Genomic DNA, 26,827 nt, shown 5'->3' with positions numbered 1-26,827 from the left:
CTATACCCCTATCGTTTCGTGTCGTGTTCGACACTGATATTCCGACCATTTCAAAGAGTTCGGACATCAAAGCTAGTAGTAGTAGAAGTAGGAAATAATCTTGCCTATAAATATAGAAGCATTGTCCATTTTTCAACAACATCAATTATTATTCAATCAATAAATAGCAAGTCATTCCAATATAGTTCTTTCATTACAATTCTTATCACAAGAATTCATAACGTTTCCGCACCAGGTTTTCAAACTATCTGCCAAAGAAAGTGAAGATTAAATGCAAAATGTCTGATGCAGCCAAAGAGAAGAGTACACATAAAAGTACAGACTACCTGCATGTGAAGGACATCTGCCAGTGGTATCCTTTTCATGTGAGGTGCACTTAGAAGTTGTGATGGGGTTTGGCCAAAGTAAGCAATCTGATCTTGAGTAGCACGTTGTTGTGCCTTTCCAAGACAGTGAAAAAAAAAAAAAAAATTAAGTATCTGCTATCGAAGGAGGATGAATATTAATAACAAATGTATTGGAAAACTGGAGCAGATCACAAACTCACCGGGTCTGATATTTTATCAATATCAACTGTTCCTTCATAAGTGATGTAGAAGAAAACATTGCTTGCCTGTATGGCTTCCTTTCCACGTTGCTTGTACCTACTTATTAAAATTAGCAGGAGCGAGAAAATTGTGGCAAATAAACTATTATGTTCAAATTACCCTTATTCCAGAATAATTAAGAGAGATCAAGATCAGAACATAGAAATTTACATTTCTGATACAGCTTCAACAGTAAAACAAAACCTACCCGAATATGAGATCGATCCATTCATGCAAATGTGCTGAAACATGCTCACTCTCAAGTGCCATCCGATGCTTATGGATGAAATCCACTGGATTTTCAGCCCAAGGAGGAAGCAGAACTGAGTCTGTAGCATGAAGGGAGAAATGGGATAAAAATGACAAAAGTAGATGTCATAGATACATCTGTCACTGCCAACGAATGGATATAACTCTACTTTTCTATCACAAAAAAGTGGAAGTGCATACCAAGCTTTCCTCCCAGTTGAGTCGAACCAAAGTCAATCGAGTTTTCATTGGTTAAAACTTCTGGGAGATAAAATAGTTCAGGGACCTGACACAGACAAAAGAGTAGCAACATTAGATTACGCGTCATTTTCAAGTGTGCATTCTGAAAGACTTGCAGTCAAGAACCAAGATGTGACTAATTAGTCAGTAACTGCCTAAGAATATGATTAAAAGACTGCAAATAAGCAATTGCTTTTCAAACTCCAATTATACAGTTCATAAAAAGGAAAAGAAAGTTGCAGCAACACTTGGACAGGTACATACCAATTCCTTTACATCACTCATGTCCTCGAGAACTCCATTCCAAGTAGCAGCAATGTCTGAGAACATTCTGTCGGCATGATCAAACTTGCCACCTTGAAGTTGAATAGAAAGAGTAGTAAAAGGTTCCACTCTCATGAGGTAATACAGCACCTGCAAAATCGTCATTAAGATTCAAAATTTTGTTCTATAATCATGGCACATGCACCTAAGGGGCATATAAGTCTACAAATAGACAATAAACAAACATGGCATGGCTAAGAGGAAGAGAATAGTTTCTCATGTTTAAATTGCTTATGCTCTTACGCTCATCTATGCGATAGAAGGCTCAAGCAACCAAATTAACATTTAACCATTTAAGGATTAAATTATATACCATGACTGTATTTTCAACAACCAATCATGCATCATGATATTACTACTTGTTAGCTTTCTAAAGGGCCAACAAACCTCGCCAACAAGTGAATTAAATAATGTAGACTCTTCCTTATTATGACATTTTACTTTGATTTTCCAAATACGGATTGAAAGGCGGCAAGGAAAATGGAAAAGGAATGGGCAGTTCCAGTTAGATCAGAACTTTCACAGACCCATGTAAGTCACCACTGTAGGTAGTTTCCTTCATTTTGATGATGTCTGATGAAGCAATGTTGATTTTGGTCAAATCTTGAGAAGCAATTTAACAATAAGTACCAATACATTACTCTTGGTGAAAGACTTGTTGCAATTCCCTAGACTTGTGTTAATGTGCGCACGGAAATATTGGATATATTACTACAACAAATTACATCCACTGCAATATATGTGCATGCAAAGTTAAAGGACCATATTTTCCACAGTAAAACTGTGTAACTCGTGTTAAAACAGCCAATGCTCCTGTTTGAGACCCATTTTTCCAGGAAATGTGATTTCGAATATTGATCTTTTATAGAATGTGGTTAAAAATAAAAATAAAAAAGTTTTGGGTTTGAATGTAAAATTATTTTATGGAAGAATGTGATAGAAAATGAGTTTTGGGAAAAATAAGGGTCAAATAGGGGTAATAAGAAAGAGAGAACCTACTGTTCCAGCCGTTGAATAATGTGAACCATAATGGAACTTGGGGATAACGGGATCATCAAAGCTGGAATATCTCTCTTGGAATTTCTTTAGTCTATCAGCATTCAATGCACCAATGGGCTGCAAAAGTACTCAAATTGGAATATAATCTAATACATACTTTGTATAAAATAACTAAAATCAAATCTAAAATGTTCATTATGATGTATATATTTGTTCATGGATATATTGAGAATCTATGACGATCGGACTCGGGTACGTATTTAAGTGTCGGATCTTTTATTTTCTAAAATGTGGGATACAAGGACATGGCTAAAAAGAGTCCAAATTTCGGACATGAGTACTAGGTACGTCTTTCAAACTTGAATTTTGTTTTTTAGATTTTATTTTTACTTTGATATTTCCGTATTTTTTGAATTAAAAATGATGAATTGAAAAAAAAAATTTTTAAAAATGATTAATTGTATGGTTTGAATATTTTATTAAACTAAAATACGTGTGGTCTAAAAACAATTACATTATTAGCTCACTCATATCCATATTAAAAATGGCCCAAACTTCAATTAAATCCATCCATATCCAAATTATTGAGCCAACCCACATCCATATTATTAGCCCAATAAAAATGGCCTAGACTCAAGTTAAACCTAAATCTCTTCTTTCATTCCTGTCGTCGCCGTCTTCCTCCTCCACGATTTTAAGGTTCCAAGTGAAGATAGCCAGCAGATTCATTTTGGACCAAAGATCGCTGGCGCCAACCTACTATTTCTTTACACACATCTTCCATCTCCAACCAAACTACAGCTAAGGTAAATCTTCAATTTTTCTAAAGATTTTCTTGTCGGGTCCAATTCAAACTTGAAGAATCTGACCCACATTCCGTACCAGTACCCGTGTCGTGTCGACACGAGTACTCCTACATGAATGGAGAGTCCGAGCATCACAGTTGATTATTGTTCAAATGAGGAGGACTATGGAGTGCAGAATGTCTTATGATGTTTGCATGAAAGGTGGCAAGGGATCAGATGGTAAAAAACCTGAGTTGCAAGGTATATATTGTTCAAATGAGGAGGACGAGCTTGAACAATAGCTCGATATGCATTTCTTCGTCCCTCAGTGACCTACAGAGAACATAACCAACATATTGAAAAATATGTAGTCAGTCAAAAGGCCCAAGCCCAGCAATTAGTAAATTTTTTAAAAAGACATACCCCAAAATCAAAGAAGTAGTTTGACCGGTCAACCATAAACAATTCCAGTGCACTTCTTCTCAAAAGATATCTGTAAGAACAGTTTTTCTAAGTAAGATTTTCCAGGTAAAATAAGTGCACTATGCATAATGCACCATGAATCCATGATTGCACTCAAAAAAATAGACGTGCCAATGAGTAACTAAATAGGACAAGTGAATTATATGAACAGGATATGTGAGGAGGAAAGCAAAGGTACTTCCTTCCCCGAGACAGTAAATAGATATTCTTACTCTTAAAAACACTATAATAAGTCTCTACAGCATTGAGAAGAACAACAAAACAAACCAATTGTGTGAGAAAACACGTGAACTTTTTTAGAGTAAAAGCAAAAGCCAGGCAAAGGAATAGAGATGAAAATTAGAATCCTGATATTTAGAATGACAATTTTCTTCTTCAAGTTCTGAAAAATGTGCTTCTGCTAACTAACCTATCGCTACCCCACCCCAGCTCTACAGCATTGAGAAGAACAACAAAACAAACCAATTGTGTGAGAAAACACGTGAACTTTTTTAGAGTAAAAGCAAAAGCCAGGCAAAGGAATAGAGATGAAAATTAGAATCCTGATATTTAGAATGACAATTTTCTTCTTCAAGTTCTGAAAAATGTGCTTCTGCTAACTAACCTATCGCTACCCCACCCCAGAAAAAATAAATAAACAAAAAAAGGGAAAGTAAGCACAAATTAAATACTATAATCAGTATCTGCTCCAAAATTCATAGAAATGAGAAAAGTTCAGGTGGCAAAACTGCAAAAGAGTTCCACTATCACCTTCGGCTATATATTTGATGAAGTGATGATATTAACCAGCTGTAATCCTTCTCTTGAACCCTTTTCACAGTCTTACTTTCCAAACCATCACCCAGGTCATTGCTCTCCGTGTTATCAACAATAAAATTGATTCTTCTTGTTGTTATCTGACAATAAAACGTTCAGTAACAAGCTATGACCTTGTAAAGAGGACAAGTTGAGTTTCAGCAGGGTGCGACAAAAACAGAAGTTTTCTGATCAGACCGCCCGTGGCCAAAACAGGAAACAGCAAAAATCCAGACGAACATAGTTTAGTATTTCATTTCTTGTCCATAAGAGAACATCATTAATGAAAATGTCTAATAGGTAGTGCTATAATACGTAACAATTTGTAACAAGACCGGTTTCAGTATTCAGTTATCAATCCATGAGAAACAATATCATTTATGAAAATGACTAGTAGCTAGTGCACATGCATAATTCGTAACAAGACCAGTTTCAGTATTTAGGTATGCAGAACTTACTTGAAAAGTTCCTCTCAGAACCTTTAGTGGTCGGACCATTGAAGACGGAAGCTCAAGAACTATTCTTTCGTCATGTTCGCTAGGAACATAGCCCGGGGCAACAGCAGATGCTATTGGCAAGACTGGGTCATTAGTCACTGGAGGATCTCTAGACTCTGTTGTCATTTGAAGTGGTTGTTCAGCGGTTCCAGATGATCTTTTATGAAATTCATCGTGTTGTTCCATGCCATTTGGACTACTGTCCAAATAGGCAACGTCTTCTTGCTCATCCTCTTCATTTCCCACCTCAATCGAGATAGCTTCTGCAGCTAAGATAGAAGCCTTGGATGGACTTATGACATTATCTTTCTCATGCTTTTGCACTGCATGATCTTCATAATCTGCAGCTGCACCAAAGTGATCTGAACCATGGTAGTTCCTCCTCAAAATCCTCCTCATCCTTGAAGAACTTTCCATTAAATCTAGCCTCCAGAAAACCTGAAAATCCATGGTTTTGAAGTTATATATATATATGTGGTCTAAAAACAATTACATTATTAGCTCACTCATATCCATATTAAAAATGGCCCAAACTTCAATTAAATCCATCCATATCCAAATTATTGAGCCAACCCACATCCATATTATTAGCCCAATAAAAATGGCCTAGACTCAAGTTAAACCTAAATCTCTTCTTTCATTCCTGTCGTCGCCGTCTTCCTCCTCCACGATTTTAAGGTTCCAAGTGAAGATAGCCAGCAGATTCATTTTGGACCAAAGATCGCTGGCGCCAACCTACTATTTCTTTACACACATCTTCCATCTCCAACCAAACTACAGCTAAGGTAAATCTTCAATTTTTCTAAAGATTTTCTTGTCGGGTCCAATTCAAACTTGAAGAATCTGACCCACATTCCGTACCAGTACCCGTGTCGTGTCGACACGAGTACTCCTACATGAATGGAGAGTCCGAGCATCACAGTTGATTATTGTTCAAATGAGGAGGACTATGGAGTGCAGAATGTCTTATGATGTTTGCATGAAAGGTGGCAAGGGATCAGATGGTAAAAAACCTGAGTTGCAAGGTATATATTGTTCAAATGAGGAGGACGAGCTTGAACAATAGCTCGATATGCATTTCTTCGTCCCTCAGTGACCTACAGAGAACATAACCAACATATTGAAAAATATGTAGTCAGTCAAAAGGCCCAAGCCCAGCAATTAGTAAATTTTTTAAAAAGACATACCCCAAAATCAAAGAAGTAGTTTGACCGGTCAACCATAAACAATTCCAGTGCACTTCTTCTCAAAAGATATCTGTAAGAACAGTTTTTCTAAGTAAGATTTTCCAGGTAAAATAAGTGCACTATGCATAATGCACCATGAATCCATGATTGCACTCAAAAAAATAGACGTGCCAATGAGTAACTAAATAGGACAAGTGAATTATATGAACAGGATATGTGAGGAGGAAAGCAAAGGTACTTCCTTCCCCGAGACAGTAAATAGATATTCTTACTCTTAAAAACACTATAATAAGTATCTACAGCATTGAGAAGAACAACAAAACAAACCAATTGTGTGAGAAAACACGTGAACTTTTTTAGAGTAAAAGCAAAAGCCAGGCAAAGGAATAGAGATGAAAATTAGAATCCTGATATTTAGAATGACAATTTTCTTCTTCAAGTTCTGAAAAATGTGCTTCTGCTAACTAACCTATCGCTACCCCACCCCAGAAAAAATAAATAAACAAAAAAAGGGAAAGTAAGCACAAATTAAATACTATAATCAGTATCTGCTCCAAAATTCATAGAAATGAGAAAAGTTCAGGTGGCAAAACTGCAAAAGAGTTCCACTATCACCTTCGGCTATATATTTGATGAAGTGATGATATTAACCAGCTGTAATCCTTCTCTTGAACCCTTTTCACAGTCTTACTTTCCAAACCATCACCCAGGTCATTGCTCTCCGTGTTATCAACAATAAAATTGATTCTTCTTGTTGTTATCTGACAATAAAACGTTCAGTAACAAGCTATGACCTTGTAAAGAGGACAAGTTGAGTTTCAGCAGGGTGCGACAAAAACAGAAGTTTTCTGATCAGACCGCCCGTGGCCAAAACAGGAAACAGCAAAAATCCAGACGAACATAGTTTAGTATTTCATTTCTTGTCCATAAGAGAACATCATTAATGAAAATGTCTAATAGGTAGTGCTATAATACGTAACAATTTGTAACAAGACCGGTTTCAGTATTCAGTTATCAATCCATGAGAAACAATATCATTTATGAAAATGACTAGTAGCTAGTGCACATGCATAATTCGTAACAAGACCAGTTTCAGTATTTAGGTATGCAGAACTTACTTGAAAAGTTCCTCTCAGAACCTTTAGTGGTCGGACCATTGAAGACGGAAGCTCAAGAACTATTCTTTCGTCATGTTCGCTAGGAACATAGCCCGGGGCAACAGCAGATGCTATTGGCAAGACTGGGTCATTAGTCACTGGAGGATCTCTAGACTCTGTTGTCGTTTGAAGTGGTTGTTCAGCGGTTCCAGATGATCTTTTATGAAATTCATCGTGTTGTTCCATGCCATTTGGACTACTGTCCAAATAGGCAACGTCTTCTTGCTCATCCTCTTCATTTCCCACCTCAATCGAGATAGCTTCTGCAGCTAAGATAGAAGCCTTGGATGGACTTATGACATTATCTTTCTCATGCTTTTGCACTGCATGATCTTCATAATCTGCAGCTGCACCAAAGTGATCTGAACCATGGTAGTTCCTCCTCAAAATCCTCCTCATCCTTGAAGAACTTTCCATTAAATCTAGCCTCCAGAAAACCTGAAAATCCATGGTTTTGAAGTTATATATATATATATATATGTACATATATATGTGTATATATATATATCTATGTACATATATATGTATATATATATATGTACATATATATGTGTGTATATATATATATATATACACATACATATCTATATATATGTACATGTAGATATATATATGTATGTACATACATATCTATGTACATACATTATCTTTCTCATGCTTTTGCACTGCATGATCTTCATAATCTGCAGCTGCACCAAAGTGATCTGAACCATGGTAGTTCCTCCTCAAAATCCTCCTCATCCTTGAAGAACTTTCCATTAAATCTAGCCTCCAGAAAACCTGAAAATCCATGGTTTTGAAGTTATATATATATATATATGATCTGTCATTCTTTACAATTGATAAATCCAAGGTAAGCAGTAACATACGCGTTGAGAATTGCATAAACGATCACTAAAAGGCCCAAAAAGACATTTCATCTCTATCAAGGAGTGAATCAGCCTGCGCCACTCACGAATTCCAGTGTATAGGCGGTGCCTAGCTATTATATCAACTTGTGACCTCCTGTCAACCTAAACCCATGAAAAGAGATTTCAGGACAATTGTTATCTGTCACTGCATAAGTATATATGATAATTAAACTAACAGAAATTATACCTCAGATCGTTGCATGTTTCTAGCCAAAGCTAAACTTCCAACAAGGATAGCAACATATTTATAGGATAGAGCGTTGAAGTCCTTCCCATACACGGATTTTGAATCAACTGACTGCAAGCATTCCATCCAAGCTGTTCCCATGGCTTCAGAAACATTCCATCTCTTTACACGTTCTGTATCACTTTCTTGCCGTCGCTGCGCTGAAGTAGCCATTGCCACAGCACTGAGACCTCGTCCTGAACCAATCTTTGCATTGCGTTCAAGGTCTCTTGCAGCAGCCAGGGCAGCTGCTTTTGCAGCAGCCTTGTCCTTGGCAGCAGCTGGAGATTTGCTAGGTACCTCCAAAGGTTTTTGAAAGCTAGAAAATGTATGAAGTTTAGTTGTTTTCCGCTCTAACAATGAAGAGTCTCGCCTCATATGTGAAGAAGTTGGAGCAGCGGTTTCTGCTCCAGCAGCACCAGCAGCGATCATTGCCAATGCCATAGCAGCAGGAGGTGATGCAAAAGAAGCAGCCCAGCTAGGAGATGTCATAGCAAGAGCAGCCTAAAGAGAGATGATTAATTGTTCAGACATTGTGATCAAATGGGAAACTATAACAATCAGTAAATAATCTAGAAGGTTCCCAAAAAAAAAAATGTTCGCTCAGCATGTTCAAAGAAAAAGCTAATTTGTTTTATTGCAGGTATACAAAATGAGAGAGAGATATAACTAGAAAATTGCAACTACAGATAAAAATAAAACAGACAACTTATGGAATAGTCTTAAATGAAACTAAACGATTTCATTATGGTGCAACATCGACAACTTTTCAAAGGTGGTCTTCGCATTGTGGCAACACTAACTTATATATAGACAGAGAAATGAACTAATGAGCACCGATGCTCATCTTGTTCTAAGCATTAGTGACATGGCATAGCTACTAATGAATTCATATGTCGTGTCACCAGCGCTTAGCATAAGATGGGCTTTGGTGTTCATTGTATCATTTCTATTTATATATGGCCTAATAGCTTAAGCTTAAGTTATCTAGGTGTTTGATCTATTTGTTTTATTTCGCAATCTTAGATGTTTTGACCTTCTTATATTTATGGTGAAAAAAAATAACAATAAAATTTAGCTTAGCTAACCCCATTTTGAAACATTTACGGTTTGGGTTTTGATTATTGGCCAAACTTGATGATAAACTAATCTAAAACACAACTTTTTAGAGGATATTGAGGTAAACAGTGCTAAGTTTTCTGTGTACTTTTTTTTTTGTCTTTAGTAACTTTTTTCTTGACAGGTCTAAAAAAAGTGCAGTTCAATGAAATAATGGCTTAGTTCAAAATTTAACTTATGTCTAGGTGGTTAAAAAAATAAAAAGAAGATAAAAAGAAAATGAGTATGTTGAAGTTTCTTAATAAATGGTAATGACATAGGACTCTTGGAATGTTGAATTCGTGGACAGCTAGGGATATCTCCATTTGCTTTTCAGAAAGTAAATTGCAAAGGATTCAAGGTAAGTGGGCCTCGTTAATTGTCCTTTATACGTACAATTTTCTGTGTAAAATTACTTGCTTGTGGATGCAAAGCTATTATGACAGAATAAGTAGCAAGATTCAATTTAATAATGATCCTAAATGTTATCAGACATATTACTAATGCATATATCTGGATATATAAGGTGAGGTGGGCCAAATATCTAGGTGAGAACATGACTAATGTGTACGATTAGATGGTGGTATATACTGAACATGCTACCATCTAAACTGCCCCCTTCTTGATGGGATTCTATAACTTGAGACAAACTGCTGTGAAACAAAATGGATAACAGGATTGTAATTCAAGTAAGACTTTTAGCACAAAAACCTCGATAGGCAAAGCATCTGCAGCCAAGGCACGGTCATCGGCAACAAGAGGATTTATACCATCTGCAGTAGCAAGCTCATGAATTCCTGCCAAAAGGGGTCGCCACTTTCTTAAAATGGCAACAAATGGAGGTAGAATGACCTCCAGATACCGTTTGCGCAGAGGGGTCCGGTCCATGCCGATAGCATGCCATACCTGCAGGAATAATGAAGCACTAAGATAACAACATGAGGGAAAATAGCAGCTGCCATTGATGCAAGAAAAATATGTAAAACATTATGTTTTAGGGGAAATAGGAATAAAATCAGGAAATAGATGTCCAAGAATTGCCAAAAACAGATGTTAAGACCAACAAAAGCCAAAAATTGTAAAAAAACTGACCTCAGAATATAAAATGCATGAAGCAACCAAAACTCGCTGCCTTTTTGACTCAGTAATTGCCATTTTCAGGATAGGAGATAATACACTGTACAACATCATTAACTATGAATCAGTTTCATTCAAAATATATAGTGAAAAGCATGGGCAGGCATTTCCTGGGTGAGTAGAACATAAGAGATTTTGAGTCAAGTTATAGATCTAATAAAAATGATCATTTTAGTCAAGATAAACACGCAGCAGTTTTCAGTAGCAAAATAATGTAAATGAAGTCATATAAACTGTGGGATAATGTCTTCGAGTTGACCAGAATGATCAGTGTGCGTAATACCTCCAAAGCAATGACGCTCGTGCAGGCATTTCCTGGGTGAGTAGAACATAAGAGATTTTGAGTCAAGTTATAGATCTAATAAAAATGATCATTTTAGTCAAGATATACACGCAGCAGTTTTCAGTAGCAAAATAATGTAAATGAAGTCATATAAACTGTGGGATAATGTCTTCGAGTTGACCAGAATGATCAGTGTGCGTAATACCTCCAAAGCAATGACGCTCGCGGTTTTCTCATTGTCATTCTGGTATTTGTATCAAAAGATGAAATATTGCTGCCTTGTCGACCTAAATTTTCCAGCGATCTATCTTCCATATTAAACATGAGCATGCGATCATCACCTTCATCATCTTCCCTCAATGAAACAAGCACCATTCGGAGCATACATAGGAAAGGTTGGTCACTGTCTAATAATTGGTGAAGTCCTGACATGCCTCCCATTCCAGTACCAGATCCTCCTCCAATACCAAGACCACCACCAAGTTCTGACTCATCTAATAACAAAGCTTGAAGCATTGCAACTGACTTTTTTATTAATGGAAGCTCAATCCAGTTTCCATTAGAGTCTTTCTCCAGTGCAGATTTCCAAGATTCCCAGCCACTGCCACCACCACTGAAGTCTGATGCCTTTGAAGGAAGGCCAAAACCATACCACAATCGACTTCTGTATTTCCATCCTTCTGCTAAATCTACAACACAGCTTCCATATGATACAAAAGCACAGTTGACTGATTCGTAAGGTTCTGCTGCAGCAGCGGCAGTAAGCCGCTCCATTACTGCTGCAGAAATTTGCCCATTGGCATCAGCCATTGAAGCAAGCACCTAGTTCACACGAGATAGATTTAGATTTTACAAGGAAGCATGATGATTTGAAATAATATAAAAAGAGGCAAATTTTAATTCATGCTCTTCCATGAGCAATGGTGTAACACATCAAACGCAGAGCATTGGTAACAGAGCCATCAAACTGACAGGTACACATAATATTTGCAAACAGAAACAGACTAAGCTTATCCATACACCCAGTCTGAATGATGGAAGTATGCTTAATATACTCTGAAAACCAATGGAAGGAGCATTGTCAACAAAAGATGACGTAAGTAAAAATAATATGAATAGAAAAAAGGCATGACCGTGGAGATAAAACCTGACACGAAAAGGACTGATAGAAAAACTACAAAAGCAAGTGTATCGATTAACTGTGTGCAAGCCATCTATGGGTGAAATAATCAATATAGCTGCATCCACACGTCGAAAGAAAGTGCATCAATTAACTGTGTGCAGGCCAGCTATGTATAAAATAATCAATCTAGTTGCAAACATACGTCTAGAGAGAGTCCTTTAGAGTGACTAGATGCTGAGTTACGAGCAGGCACCGGTTCAAGAGTTTCTCCACCCACCGCAGTTGAAGAGGGGTTGCAAACAGGCATAATATTTGAAAGAGGGGAAGGAGATATAGCTGGCAAACGTGAAGCACTATAAAGTTTGCTTCGTAATCGTAAATGATCTTCAACAAGCATTAGAATCACAATTGCATTCTCAACCAGAGCTACAGAAAGCTGAGCAGCATTCTCAGATTCCACCTTCGCATCCTCAGGTGACAATCCCTCAGCTGCCACACCAGCTGCTGCTGCAGCAATAATTTGAGTCTGCAGTAAAAAAAAACAGTTAGCATGTAGAGACATTAAAATAATATAGGAAGATATAACATGCATCTTAAATTACAATCAAGATTATCCAAATGCAACTTAAATAATCTGAAATATAAAGCAAAAGGACCAATAATGAGCATTTAAAGGGGAAGGCATTTGGTCAAAGGTGAACCAAAACTAAAAGTGTTGCTAAATTACCAAAACAACAGTTCTGAGAATAAGTCATAAATGAGCTTATTAAGTTAATATGAGATACTTTCTTGTTTAAAAAGATAAGACAAATGACAATAAGCTTCTTGAAATATTGAAACTCTCTGGAGGAACATTATTTCCATAATCTGAACCTCGTTCTTGAAGTCAATAATCAATAGAAAATTATTTTATATCAATAACTTAGAAAGTGAAGATGAAAAAAATATGAAGTTCATGGGAAAAAACTGAACTTAAAATTTTGAAGACAAAACCAAAAAGATCACCTGAGCCTGTAGTTCTCTTGCAGCGAAGTCCAGCAAGTCACCCAAAAGCCTTCTTTTGAATATGGGCAATGATTCTTCACGTCTAGAAACAAAATGAAGATGGTAAGGACAAGCATATGGCTCTAGTGGTAAATGATAACAAAAATTAAACCACAGCATGAGCCATTTTATAATACCCCAAAATCATTTATAGTCGATAATTATGAAAATTAGGACCTTGGTGCAAGATGATGAAAGTTAGAGGATCAAATTGTATATCGGTCAATAGTTGAGGAACTACACACACACACACATATATACCAAGATTCAACTCAAGTCTCTCAAAAGATAAGGAGCTTAGTGAATTTTGTCAAGCTTTAAAATTATTATTAACTGATTAAGCAATGGTACTACTCTTTATTTAACAATGATAAAGTACGTTTAGTGTACCCATTTTTTGAAGGTTTATAGTAACTCAGGAGGTTTTTATAGAATTGGTCATTAGCCCTTGAAATTAGGTTAGTTGGTTTTATTTGGGTTTAGTTTGGAATCAGAGTAACATGGGGTAAGTCCTTGAATTATCAAGTGCTTTCTTCGGGGAGTTGTGTTACGTAATTGACATTAGAATCTTGGTCTATAAGATAAACTTGTGTCTGCATGTACAACAAAGATTGACAATAAAACAGAATAAAAATTCCACCGAGGGTTTAATTTTTCAAGTTGTCATGCATCATAAAAAAGAGTGACGGCTATTGTGGATCACCAATATCTATCGAATTCAATGATGAACTATTTATATCCAACAGAAAAATTTTATGCCAGATATTGTGGCAATACCTAATCCTTTGATCTCCAATGCTAGAACCACCAACCATAGAAAGCCATTCTGCACAATGAATTGTAGCTTCGATATCCTGTCAAAGTAATGACAAAATATATAAATGAAACTGCTGAGTTGAAATCCAAACATGAAATCAATGCAACGCCAAACAAGAGCAAAACTGAATCATTATAGGATAAGCCTCACAACAGAGGTTTGGCAGAGGAAGGTATATGACCATCCTAACTTGATTCTGAACATATGCATGGCTGCGAAGAAGATGTTTAGAAAGGAGTAAAAAGAAAGACTGTGTACATCAACATTGAAAAATAAAGCACTTTTTGTGTATTCTTTGCCTGAAAGATCTACTGGAAAAAGCTAGGTAGGCAACTCAATAACTAGTCAACAAACAAATATTTCAATCTCAGACACAACTTTCAACCTGAAGATTAGCTACTATGATTATTAGAATTTTCATCAAAAACTTTTCATTTAGTACTATCTACACTGTCTCAAAAGAGATTTTATTAGCGCATTTAAATTAAAGGAAGATAAAACTTGAGTTGAAATTGTAGATCAAAAAGAATAGCAGCAGCAGTATTAACTAGATCAAATTTCAGTTCAAATCATAAGCAGTATTTTTTAATTTTTTTTCAAAATCATTCTGATTGTCCATTGCATTACCAAATTTACCACAAAAAAGTTGTCATTTTCATTTTTAAATTTAGTTATTCGCTTCCACAGCAAACATCAATAACATCTCTGTTGTTTCTCATGGTTAATGTCCTAGTAGTGCTATTTCAATCTCATAATTTTTTTTCCAAAAATGTTGGCGGCCAACTTATTATATAATGCAAAAACAAATAGTCAAAAAACTCGAACCTTCCATCCATCCTTCTGGCGCATAGAATGCTCTAACATAATAATCAAGAAATTGTGTATAAAGTCTTCTACATCTCTCGCGGCGGATGAATTTGTATTTTCACTTCCACTTTTCTGCACAAATGAATGATAAGAGTGAAAATATGCAAGTTAAATTGAACATATAACGAAAAGAGACATCATACAAACACCCATACCAACCATTACAGAATGAAACTTTCATCCTACTAAGCATGTATCTTATTTCACACTCGGATTGCAATAGCAAATATAAAATCGATCAATATTTGAAGATTAATGGTGATAGAAGTACCTCATGATTAGATATGAGGATCTCCAAAATCCACTCAGGCCATTCATCCATTTTCGTAAGACTGATTCTATTTTCTGGATGACTGCATGCCAAAATCAGAAGATCCTGAAACCAAAAGTAAGTATGAGAACTAAAAAAACAGTAGGACTGTGGTAAGGAAAGATTAAGCAGGTGAATAACATAATCATTCAAAGTGGTGATAAATTAACATTATTATTTCACCATGAAATGCAAACTTTTTCCAAATAATGACATTGTCGAATCAAAATGATGCACATAATCCATAAATAAATGTTGGGATAAGAAAACATTTAGCATGATCTGTCTTTCTTTGCTCTGCTTTGTTAAATACTAATGAGCCAAAAGCCAGCTAAATGGAGTCGGGCAAATATGATTAGCCTATTAATAGCCAAGTCAGACTTCAATGTCAAAAGTAGACACAAAGATCATTAATGCACAAAAAAGGAGAAACCCCAGAAGATGCACTGTGTAAGCCTTTTCTAGCAAATCTTAGTATGCAGGTTTATCAAGCTGTACACTTCTATCATAAAAATTAATTCGCATGAACTTTGTCCTGCCCCCTAGTGAACCACAAATATCTATCAAGATTTTACCATAAAAGATAGAGAAGAGAATCTGAAACAGCATATGACTGCTTAGTTCCGCAATCAGCTATTCAGCTCACAATTAAGTTTGCATGCCACAACTAAGTACCTGTAATGCTCGACTTTGCAATGCCATCGATGCATATGGAAGAGAACGAAGAAGAACCAACAATAGCTGCAGATGCTCAAAGCGATGGCCTGAATCATACAAGTATAGACCTTCATCTGTTGAAGACATGTTTATCTGGGGAAAAATAAAATAAAAGTAAACATCCCAGATATCAAGCAACCCTTTAAAAGTAGAATTAACAGAAAATTATTTGAATGTAGGTTATCATTCATATGCAGGCTTTATTAGATGCTCAAATTCAGCAACTCATTTAACATTGGACGGACTCATTATTCTTATCAGGTAGAATGTCATCCACTCACTAGATCATGAATACATTACCATTCTATCAGTTACATATTGAAGGTCATTTTAATAACTTGCTACAAGTAAATATGATGCAAACAAACATTTTTAATCAGGCATTTGACTTCCATTGTTTAATGTTTCTATGACACTTCCAGAACAACTATATTTTAAATTGATTATTGTGATATTACATGCATAACCAGTAGTAGGAATTTATGCCAGGCCAGAAGAGAGAAATTCGGAAAACCCGATTTCCAAGGTCCTAATTGTACGATTGAAATTCAGCTGCTTTCTTCCTGAGTGACTGGGAATGCTCAGATATTGCTTTTCAGCTTGGTGCTACTCACCCCCTCCATTGCATAACATTCACAGAGGTCCTCAGGTAGACATCAAAAAGGGGACTCAACAGCACCAAAGACCTATGGTCTCACCATTATTTCTAGTGATCGTCCCATTAATTGCATCTTAGAGATACATGCCTTTGGTAACTGCACCAACTAATAGGTAATTGCATTCATCACAGAAGACTATTGTAGCAAAGAGGGAAAATCTCTCATTCTCTATAAAGTCTCAATTTAATCAATGATCAGGCCGTGCCCACTTCTGAGCGAACAACAGCTCAAAGTTCACAAAAACAATCATTACAACTCGGCAATGTTGCATATAATGTAAAATATACAAGAATTTTACCTCAAACTTTACTTTCCCCTTGTTTGAGCCCCATTTTGGTGGAGAGAATGAATTTTTGAATAGTGTATTGATAACAAATGTGTGGTTAAAAAATAAGAAAAAGTTTTGGATTTATGTATAATATTATTTTATTAAAAATGTGTGGTTGAAATGATGTTGAAATACTGTTGAAAAATGCATTATTTCAATAGAATGGGCTCAAACAAGGGCTTTGAAGAGTATTTTTATCCTCTCCATCCACATGGCTTGTCAAATAACTTCTTGGCGCTAAGGTCAAGAAAAAGGAGCCTTATTTTTTACAACTCACCCATAAAGTTGAAGACAATATTGAAACTAATAAATTTGCTCCCTCTCTAACAACTAGGTTTTTAGATGAGGTAGTTCAACATAATATTAGAGCTTGGAAAATACCAGGTTTCAAGCCTTACAACCATCCATTTATAAAAATTGTACACGCTATGGTTTTTATGAAAAAATGAATCCGACATGCACATGAGGGGACACGTTGAAAATAATATTTATATAAATAAATTTGTCCCCTCTTGAACAGCTTAAACTTCAGATGCGGACATTCAACAAATAGTTTTAGCATCAAATCTGCAACCCCCCAACTTGCATTTTGAAATGATTAGATATGTCAGCATTACTTTCTCCCAATATTTATTTATACATTAAATGGAAATTTAAAATTCTAACGAGAGTGCGCTTCCAATTTCAGGAAGTGACTGCTTTGTAACACAACCCCAAACAAGAAATATGTCATATAGCATGGCATGGAGGGAAAGAAAATATTTCCACGTAAATAATTAAAAAAACTCTAGAGAAAAAGGAGAGGTAGACAGTTTTCTCATTTATTACTGAGGGCAATAGAGATTCTTGGCAGTGCATCCTAACAGCATTACAAGTAAGATAGTTTACACAGACAACTAGAACCTTCAATTGAACAAACAGATCAAAATCTTACTTCCAAGCAAATTATCTTCAGTCCGTATTTGATTTCAAGATAACAACTTAAAATGCTCCTGGTCACCTAGAAATAGCATCGACTATTCAGGAGAGAGAATAATTCTTTCATAATCGATTTTGCTATCAAACAACTAACAAATGTATGGATAATAGGTATTAAACCTACTGTTCACATGAGACCTAGAGCAGGCAGAAAAATTCAGACAGACCCACTTGGACCTCAGCATCATGATACTGATATTTAGAAAAGAAAAAAATCAATGGTGCAAAACTGTAGCAATGACCTAAAGCATTGTCACATCTGAAGTAATTATTTGTAACACAATATAGAGATACTTCACCCACCAACTAATAGAGCAGGATTACACTAATATAATCATGCACCACAGTCATAAACACAATAGCAGATTTCCATTACAGCAACAATGCCCACCATCAGTACCCTATCCTCATTGCCCTCAAGGTTGAAAGTCGGCCAGAACATAATAATTAGATCACGTACAACGTGAGAACATTAATAATGATTCAGAAAAAATCAAATTATGTTCCATTAGTGGTGTGTTTTAGAACAGAAACAAAAGAAAAGTAGCATCGAAAATTGACACCCCCCCCTCCCCACACACCTTCCACGAGTTCCTCACCAAACAGGAAATCTAAATAGAAATTAGTCAGGAGTAGAAGACTCGCAATATATATGCATAGAATATTGCACACAAACTGCAACATTGGAGCACTAGGCATGAGAAAAGACATGTGACATACCGAGGCAGCCAGTAAAGCTGTGTATACACTGCTTGTCATAAGCCTGTTTGGTGCTGCTTCGAAAGCCTTTTGTAATCCAAAAAGAAGAAGGGAGACCTTATCATCAAACATGGAACCTCCTCCCTCAAGCAAACTGAGAATGTTGTTCATCACATCCGGGGGAACAGGCTTATCAAATTTTAGATATCCTGATATTACCAAAGCACTCAAGAGGTTAATAATGCCAACTATGATACCATCACTTTTGTCAATGTTATACACATTATTCCGTGCATTTTCAGCACTTATTGAAAAACTTATGCCGCCCAAATTTTTAATAAATGGATTTTCAGGGATAGAAGACATCCTTCCAATAGTAGATATCTTTGACCCATCAAAAGACTTGGGTTGATAAGCCTTTGCCTGTGAAGTTGAAACATCTTTATCCATACGTCCTGTATCATCGTAATCAATATCCTCTGAAGCCCCGTTTCCAATATCTAATTCAGTTTTCTGGGATGATAAAGCGTCATCACTCTTCGATGAAAAGTCTGAAGCATCAATATCTCCAGCTTTCGCTTCACGCTGCAAAAGAACAAGAAGTGTTTCTACACCACCTGATGATTTAAATGCATCGGCAAAGGTTTTAGCCCTGGATGTATTTGGTTGAACAACCAACCTATATATCAGGTGTAGCACCCTGACAACCTGGAAGGAGAAGTTGTAGAATAAGTTCAAAGAGACAGGTCAGACATACTTTTAGAAGTTTTGGATGACAAAAATCAAAACATTTGAGTTCAGATCAAGTACTTGTGGACAGTGAGACCACATTATTGTTTGCATAAAGGCAGTCAAAATTGAAGGATGTAAAGTTAAATAATGTACCAGCAATCAATGAGTTAGATCATTGCATTGTCTTTTGAGTATCAATCACGTACTTTCTGAAAATATAAATTAGGACTGCAAACGCATATAACCTAGTCTTATATCATATGGTTTAAGCAAGATCTCTCAGTTGCTCCACTCAAACATGTTACTTTCAAAGGTGCCAAACAATTAAACAAGAAGCATGTCATATAACATTGTGACCCAGGGAAAAACAAATTCTCTAGCAGTAGTTTGTCAAGTTGGATGTACCCCATATCTAGATATGGTGGCAAGTTACAAACTGATAAGAAATTTGAACCACAGGAACTTGCAAACGGAACGACAACAAAAACAAATCACAATGAGCAATCAATCTGCAGTCTTGAATTTCTACAAGATGCTTATTGCTAAGTATTGACAAGTTTTCTATTTTTCAGAAACAAAAAGCCAGAGAAACTTTTTGGAGAAAAAGCTATACAGAATCAGTTGCATTCGCCTCAATAAACATGGTCTTTTAGTGTGAACAGAGATCATTGACTCCAGTTAAACTTGTTATTATAAGCGAGGATAAAAATAAACTTAAACTGAAGAACCATTGTAACTGAAGAGATTTAAATAGGTGTTGCATTTCCTTTCGACAACTATGGTCATGCCATAACAAATGGAAGTAGCCGAATGAACATAATGTCAATTGGCTTCTGTTCAGATTCATTCCACAATTGAATGTGTACCAAGCACGAATACCAAATCTTTGCTCATTAAACAAATGGACTGAGCATGATACTAACCTGTCCATTAATGTTATATGCAAACAAGACAGCTATATAAATTTCAGAAATATACTTCACTATATATATTACCTCAACTCACAAATTTTGTCAGTCTTCCCCTTTATTTCACAAAATCTTTAAGTAATTGCATCTCTCATGGGGTTAACCATATTCAAATGAATATTCATGGCAGAAGCAAATGGATATTGATCATTAACAACAATTTCCAATGAAATAACCTAAAGAAACTCTTTCACCATAGCAATATGATTCTAGCAGAACACATTAGAATAGGTAGAAGTATACCAACATTATCATGGCCATAATATGTGGTTGTAAAAGTTTTGATTTCATTGAACCTTTTAATAGAAGTTGTGCTAGATCCAATGATTCTTTTTGTTGACACCAAGTTAATTGATAATAAGACTTAGTTATTACTTCTTGTTGAAGTTGTTCTCGTAAAAACTTCTAGCCAGATTTTCTCCAGTAACTGGACACCAGAACACTCTGCCCTTGTTCACATTTTGAGCAACTGGCTCAATCAAGTTACTTAAAACTGCCCTTCCGAAGTAGAGAAAGATGAAAAAATCAGTTTCATAACGGGTCACCAGTACAGAAAAATTCTAGTACCACAAACCAAAAGCCCATCAATTTGAGTAATATCATTTTATATACACAACTATGATGCACCGACCCGGACACGTGTGTCCAACACGATACGTGTCAAATACGTCAACTCATGATTTTTCAAAAAAGTACTGACACGACACGTTTCCGACTCGTTCATTAAATTCTTTAAAATTCTTCATTTATATAGTTAAAATTTAGTTTTACACTTATTATTGATTATTCTTATTGAAATCTTTTAAATATGAATACTTATTTGTTATTTATTAATAATTTTGAGTTAAAAATATATAATAGTTATAGTAATAAAGAAAAAAGATTATTGTAAAGTATTCGAAGAGCGTCGATATCGACACGTGTCTAACACGGACACGCTACCCTAGTTAGAGTAGAGTGTCCGTGCTACTAAGCACCCCAAATATAGACAGGAACATGACATGTTTTTCTAAAGCAAGAAGTCAAGCAGTTTTAAAAACTCTTACATTCCTATTAACATAATATCACAAAAAGCAAGACATATTCAATAATTAAGTTATAAAGCATGAACATAGGTAGAATGTTATGAAAAATGTAAAAAGTAACATGCTTCACCAGACAACTAAACTTGACATGTTCACTTTAAGAAGCATCTTAAGCCAGAAGGTTTATGCCATTTAAGGAAAACAACTCAAAAACTGTTCAGCTGTGATTATACAATTCAGCATACATACTCTATAGATTAAGTTATTTTCAACCAATCGCCAACATATTCCAGTAAGCAACTCTTCATCAATAACAAATTCTTAAGTTGTCAAACATGGACAAATAAAAATTCTCTTGATAGTTGAAACCAAGAATTTGATACAAGAACTGAGAAGGTAACTGTAAGGAACAACATCCGATTGATTTTTTTACAAGAACAAAACAAGTTTTAGTCAAAAATGGCTATTTTACCTGATTTGGTTGAGGGCAATCAACCATGAACCCAAGTAAACACCGAACATCCTCCACAGCCAAGGAAGGAGGAGCTGCCACAACTAAAAGTTCAATAACCACTAATAGTTCATCAACCAAAGCATTCACCTCACCAACAAGGCGAGCATCCTCATTTATAGAAAAGGCATTGACAGAGTCACTTTCGTGAATGGTCCAATAGCATCGCCTGCAACCATCTAAAAGCATCTGAATAGCATTAGCATCTCGCATGACAGATGACTCGGTGAAAACCATATCTGCAAGTGAAGACAGAAGCTTTTTTTGTAGTCCATAGCTGCATAAACTCCAAATCTTAAGGTCAAGTAACAGTGTACTAAAAAGCTGCACTTTGAGTGAATGGTTAAACTTCTGAGACTGGCATAAAGAGACAATTGAAGAAACAAGTTCTTCATCTCCAACTCCATGGTCATTTGAAACATTAAGCGACGACAACGTTTGCAGGAGATAGTTTAAGATTCTCGATAAAACTTCAGGGCCACTTCTGCGACACAACTCTTCATTGTTCGCAGGGTGCTGAATGGCCAAAGAGATAATTCTGAATATGGGAGCAGCAAGAGAAGTAGTGACCGAAGACAAAGAGAGGTCATTTTGGAGTGGTTCCAGGCTATTCTCTTGCACATTGCTCACCACTAGTGGAAGTAAGGACATTGGACCTCCATGAGCCAGGGCCCACAGAGCTTCTGTTGGCCGCACTCTTGTAGCGACATACACTTGACCAAGAACCTCCGCAGGTCTTCGAAGCATGCCTGAACACCAAGGAACACTGTTGATTATAGAGAATAAGTGTTTTGAGCTGTAGGCATGCAGAGAAGAGAAGCAAGAACTCTATTCTAGAGAGACTGTACCATAGATTTTGGGAGAAGGTCCAGTTTATTATGTTACCACAAATTAAGCCCCCGTTTGACCCCCATTAATTTTCATTCCATTACATTTCATTTTTATCTCTCCCATTTTCAACCATACAATTTTTCATAAAATAATATTACACGTAAACTAAAAAAATTTCCTTATTTTTCAACCACTCATTTTTCAAATAAACACTATTCCTCCTATTTTCATTTCCACAAAATGGGGGCCAAACGGGGGCTAATAAATCAAGTCAAGCCCAAATGTATAATTTAAAATTCCAGAAGCAATCAGCTTGAGCACAAAAATAGCAACTCAACCCAAACACACCTTATCTCAGCATAGTCTCTATTCCTATTTAATTATAGAGAACAATAACAAAATCAAATTACTTAAAGACTACCTGCCAAAAAGCAAGACGAGGAAAATGTAAAAAGAAAGAAACATTTTGGAAATTATACCAATCCCCCGAAAGAGAGGGTAATCTGTCTTCTCAGAAAACATTATCCTACTACAAATGGTCTCTAGACTCCGGCAGTTCAAAGGAAATCCAATTACTCTAGAGTTAAGAAACAACCTCCCGATATGATTATAGACCAAGAGGACCCATTATGTGGTAGAATCTTGCATGAAATAAAACCGAAAACAATAATAACTGGATATCAGACTGTTAATTTTGATTTAACTTTACCAAAATGTAGAACTTCTGATACCTGCAGCACCAGAAGGAGAAGCATCTGGACAGTACCGCCCACTGAGTAAGGTGGGATGATAAAGTAGATGAAGACATCCAGCAATTTCTGCATCCAGAAATGCACTATCTTGTGCCATTCTTTGGACATGGTCATTTGTGGCTAGCCATGGGGACCCAGCCCCGCTACCAAAAGAAGGCAGCACATCACCTCCCCTAGAAGCCAACCGTGCCACTCTCTCTGGCCCAATAGGTTCCTTAAAAATATATACAGGCCCCATCTCAGCAAACAAAGGGCATTGACGACGACGTCGTTGTAAACCAGCTATAGTTGGCGGAGGATTAGTCCCAATGCAGCAAAATGCCAGTGGCTTGGAAATTCGTGGGAAATCGAAAGGACGACTTTCATACAGCGAACCATCTACGTACAACCTTAGCTCACTCTCTGACTTTCCAAGGAGCGCCTGCTTGCAAGTATGTTCAAGGCCAATAAAGTACCAACACTGCGGTTTGAACGCATGAGTAAAATGCAAAGAAGATTTCCTCCCCTTCCCACTTCCACATTCAACAACCAAAAACTGTGCATGGAAATAAGCCTCCATCCCCTGATTATCAGCAGTTAAGAAACTGAACAGCCGAGGCATGTGTGCTGTGCCTTCACCAGCTAGAGCACTAGCAGCAGCTGCTGCCGACATATGAGATGATTTCCCTGATGTGGCAGCAGCTGCAGCTGCAATTGCAGCAGCTGTAGTTGCTGTGCTTAAATTATCTGCAAATGACTCAATGTAGATCCAGGTTGCAAATGCAAATCCATTAGTAAAAGGCCATCGGCTCTCTCCCGGACCAAGCAGACCAGAGCTTTCACCATCGAACTCAAAAGTACATGCTGGACCCCTGACCTCTTTTCCACCCATAGCTTTCTCCAGAGAAAGAACTAAACGAGCTGCCCATGGGGTGGCAAGTAGTTTTGTAATGACATGAAGCAACTGATGCAGATCACTTGGACTAAGAGAATGACCAACTAAGTATTGAATGCAGGAGCAAAGAGGAGTTCCATCCCATTTCGATTTCTCAGGTGCACTAACATCATGAACAAAAATTCTCTCAGCTGAGTATAGCAGCACCCCCAATAAACCAGCCACACAGCACATATGTCTGTTCCTAGTGCAAGCACGCAATATAGCAAGTAAACCTCTTACCATCCGAGTCCTAGGAGACATGAAACCTTCAAAATCGCCAACAGCAGGAAGCCAAGGAAGAAGCTCACCTGACACAATGGCAGCCCTAGAGTTCAGCATAACACTAGGAGGATTGTCGTCTTCGTCCTCTTCAAAAGACTCAACACCTCCCATCGTGGCAAGAAGTGAATCAACTACCAAGTAAGCAATGGTAACAGCCTCCTCACCATTCCCAAAACTTTCAACACCACTCACAATATTCTTCAGCTTTTCCAAGCTTTCCGTTTTGCCCATTATAGCAGAATCTACTAAATGCAATAGCTCCGGAGACACATTAAGCATAACCTGTTTAGGCTTGGGCTTTTGAGGGGACTCAAAAGGAGAGTATCCACTATCTCCATATAAATGCAGAGCAGAATCAAGACTAACTGAGGACGATGATACTGTAACGTTATTAGTCAAATATCTCTCGGGTCCTGGGCTTGAAAAATGGTGATCATGATGCACCTCTGCATCTGGGGGTAGCTCCGGAGACACATTAAGCATAACCTGTTTAGGCTTGGGCTTTTGAGGGGACTCAAAAGGAGAGTATCCACTATCTCCATAGAAATGCAGAGCAGAATCAAGACTAACTGAGGACGATGATACTGTAACGTTATTAGTCAAATATCTCTCGGGTCCTGGGCTTGAAAAATGGTGATCATGATGCACCTCTGCATCTGGGGTAGAGATAGAAGTTGGAACATTTCCAAAGGAAAACTCAAATGTTTCTTCACTTCCACCGGACGAATATCTCAAATTATCTGAATTGAAAGACTCATTCACAGCCTCAGCATTTTTATTATGTTCTTTCAGTGATACATGCTCAAAAAGATCATCATCTACGACAGGAGAAGATGAATCAACTCCTCGCAAAACTACATTGGTACCTTCATTATCTGCAATATTACTATGTATCTCAACTTTTTCTGTAATAGATGTTCCTACAGTATGGTCTACACCAGTTCCTACTCCGCAGGTTTTAGGATTACTACCAGAAAATCCTCTATGGTCCCTTGTTTCTTCTTCTTCTTCCATTTTCTGAAACTACTTTCTCGAACTTATAGAGACTTCATCTGATTTACTTATAGGTTTACCTGAAGGACAATAAAAGTACACCATCACAAAATAAAGAAGAAGACAAGAAGGAAAGCAACACAGCTAATACTAAAAAGAGAAAAAAAAAGATGCCAAATTCGCAAATAAATGTTGAAACTTTACACAAAAGAGGAGGTAAATCAAACCTCTGACAAGCAACATCAATTAGATCCTGCTGTGTAGTGAAATCAAACATTTACAAAGATCCTGCAGTGAAGTGAAATCAAACATTTACAAAGTTAAAACATATTGTTAAAACCCATAAAAAAAAAAAAACACTTAATTCATTTTCCCACTCAAATAAACCTTCCCCTCTTTTTTCTAGCTCAGCATAATATCAAGAAATTTCATAAATTGGGATTTTCATAGCTATGGTAGTCAATGCAAGCCCGGAATCGAAACAATTCAAAAATTGAAACCAAAACAAGCCAAAATTGACTGACCGAATAAATAAGAAATACCCATTTCGCAAAGTTAACGTAAGAAACAAAAAAAACAAAAAAAAAAACAAAAAAGAGATAAAACTTGCTACAGCATAATCACAAATTAACAAAAATTGTACAACCAATAAAAGTCAAGAGTGAATGTTACACATACTTAGCAACAGATCTAGCTTTACTTAAATAATGCATTGCTAATTTTCAGACTTAAACGCTAATGTTGATCATATATTGCCCCGTACTAGTTCAAAAGATTCCAAATTTATAAAAACCAATCTATAAGGAAATCAATTAAAACCAAATATTAACATGGAGAAAAAATGATATTTAGTGACTCTTACCTTAAAAGATCGGAAAAACAGCACCGATTTGAATTATTAATTTAGATGGATTATTAATGAAAAACGATGTTTTCAACCAAGAACAGAAATGGAAAATTGAATCGGACGGAGATCGAAAGCGGAGGCGAGTTGAAGACTACAGCGAAGGCCGACCAGGCCAATTACTTTTAATTAACGTTATAGTGCTAAATTATTGGCCCAATGGGCCTTTTCGTATTGCGTAAGGGAGAAGAAAAGTCCACTTGGCTGATTCAGAATTGAGGAGTTCCGCCAACACCTCCTTATCTTTCACGATTCCAAATTTACTCCCTTCTGTGTGCGCAAATACTATTTAATATCAATGATGTTAAAAATATAAAACATCATTATAGGTAGTACTAATATGACATTAAATGATATGTATGATTAAATAAATTTTTCATTAAATATATCGCTTAGCATCAGGGACGGAGTTA

At 36.5% G+C, this 26,827-nt stretch overlaps 1 protein-coding gene across 1 annotated transcript; it reads right to left on the bottom strand.

Annotated features, from left to right (window-relative positions):
* LOC111411312 (BEACH domain-containing protein C2-like) lies at window positions 1-26,530 on the bottom strand. The gene is made up of 34 exons (XM_023041854.1): window positions 26,373-26,530; window positions 25,738-25,798; window positions 25,166-25,590; window positions 23,299-24,961; window positions 21,698-22,485; window positions 18,522-19,208; window positions 15,795-15,929; window positions 15,081-15,185; window positions 14,768-14,881; window positions 13,903-13,979; window positions 13,087-13,168; window positions 12,284-12,607; window positions 11,164-11,780; window positions 10,631-10,715; window positions 10,250-10,444; window positions 8,402-8,944; window positions 8,173-8,316; window positions 7,265-7,741; window positions 6,762-6,907; window positions 6,147-6,216; window positions 5,908-6,056; window positions 5,583-5,683; window positions 4,921-5,438; window positions 4,418-4,563; window positions 3,608-3,677; window positions 3,434-3,517; window positions 3,044-3,155; window positions 2,400-2,527; window positions 1,341-1,490; window positions 1,038-1,122; window positions 796-916; window positions 548-644; window positions 327-440; window positions 1-248 (listed from the first exon to the last, which is right to left on the bottom strand). Exons 3-34 carry the CDS (start codon window positions 25,529-25,531, stop codon window positions 240-242), a joined length of 8,502 nt encoding a protein of 2,833 aa, XP_022897622.1. The 5' UTR covers window positions 25,532-25,590; window positions 25,738-25,798; window positions 26,373-26,530; the 3' UTR covers window positions 1-239.
* Between the last annotated feature and the right edge of the window lie 297 nt (window positions 26,531-26,827).

Source organism: Olea europaea, chromosome 15 (genome assembly GCF_002742605.1).
Source record: "Olea europaea var. sylvestris chromosome 15, O_europaea_v1, whole genome shotgun sequence".
In the NCBI taxonomy this organism is placed as follows: Eukaryota; Viridiplantae; Streptophyta; class Magnoliopsida; order Lamiales; family Oleaceae; genus Olea; species Olea europaea.
Note: the sequence above shows the minus strand (reverse complement) of the source record. Positions and strands in the feature narration are given on the sequence as shown.

Excerpts from the sequence above, each read along its gene's own strand:
- LOC111411312 (XM_023041854.1), bottom strand. The coding sequence starts at position 25,531 with ATGGAAGAAGAAGAAGAAACAAGGGACCATAGAGGATTTTCTGGTAGT. Across the intron at positions 24,962-25,165 it reads TCTCTACCCCAGATGCAGAG|GTGCATCATGATCACCATTT; the intron begins GTGCATCATGAT and ends CCAGATGCAGAG. Across the intron at positions 11,781-12,283 it reads CTAAAGGACTCTCTCTAGAC|GTGCTTGCTTCAATGGCTGA; the intron begins GTATGTTTGCAA and ends CGTGTGAACTAG.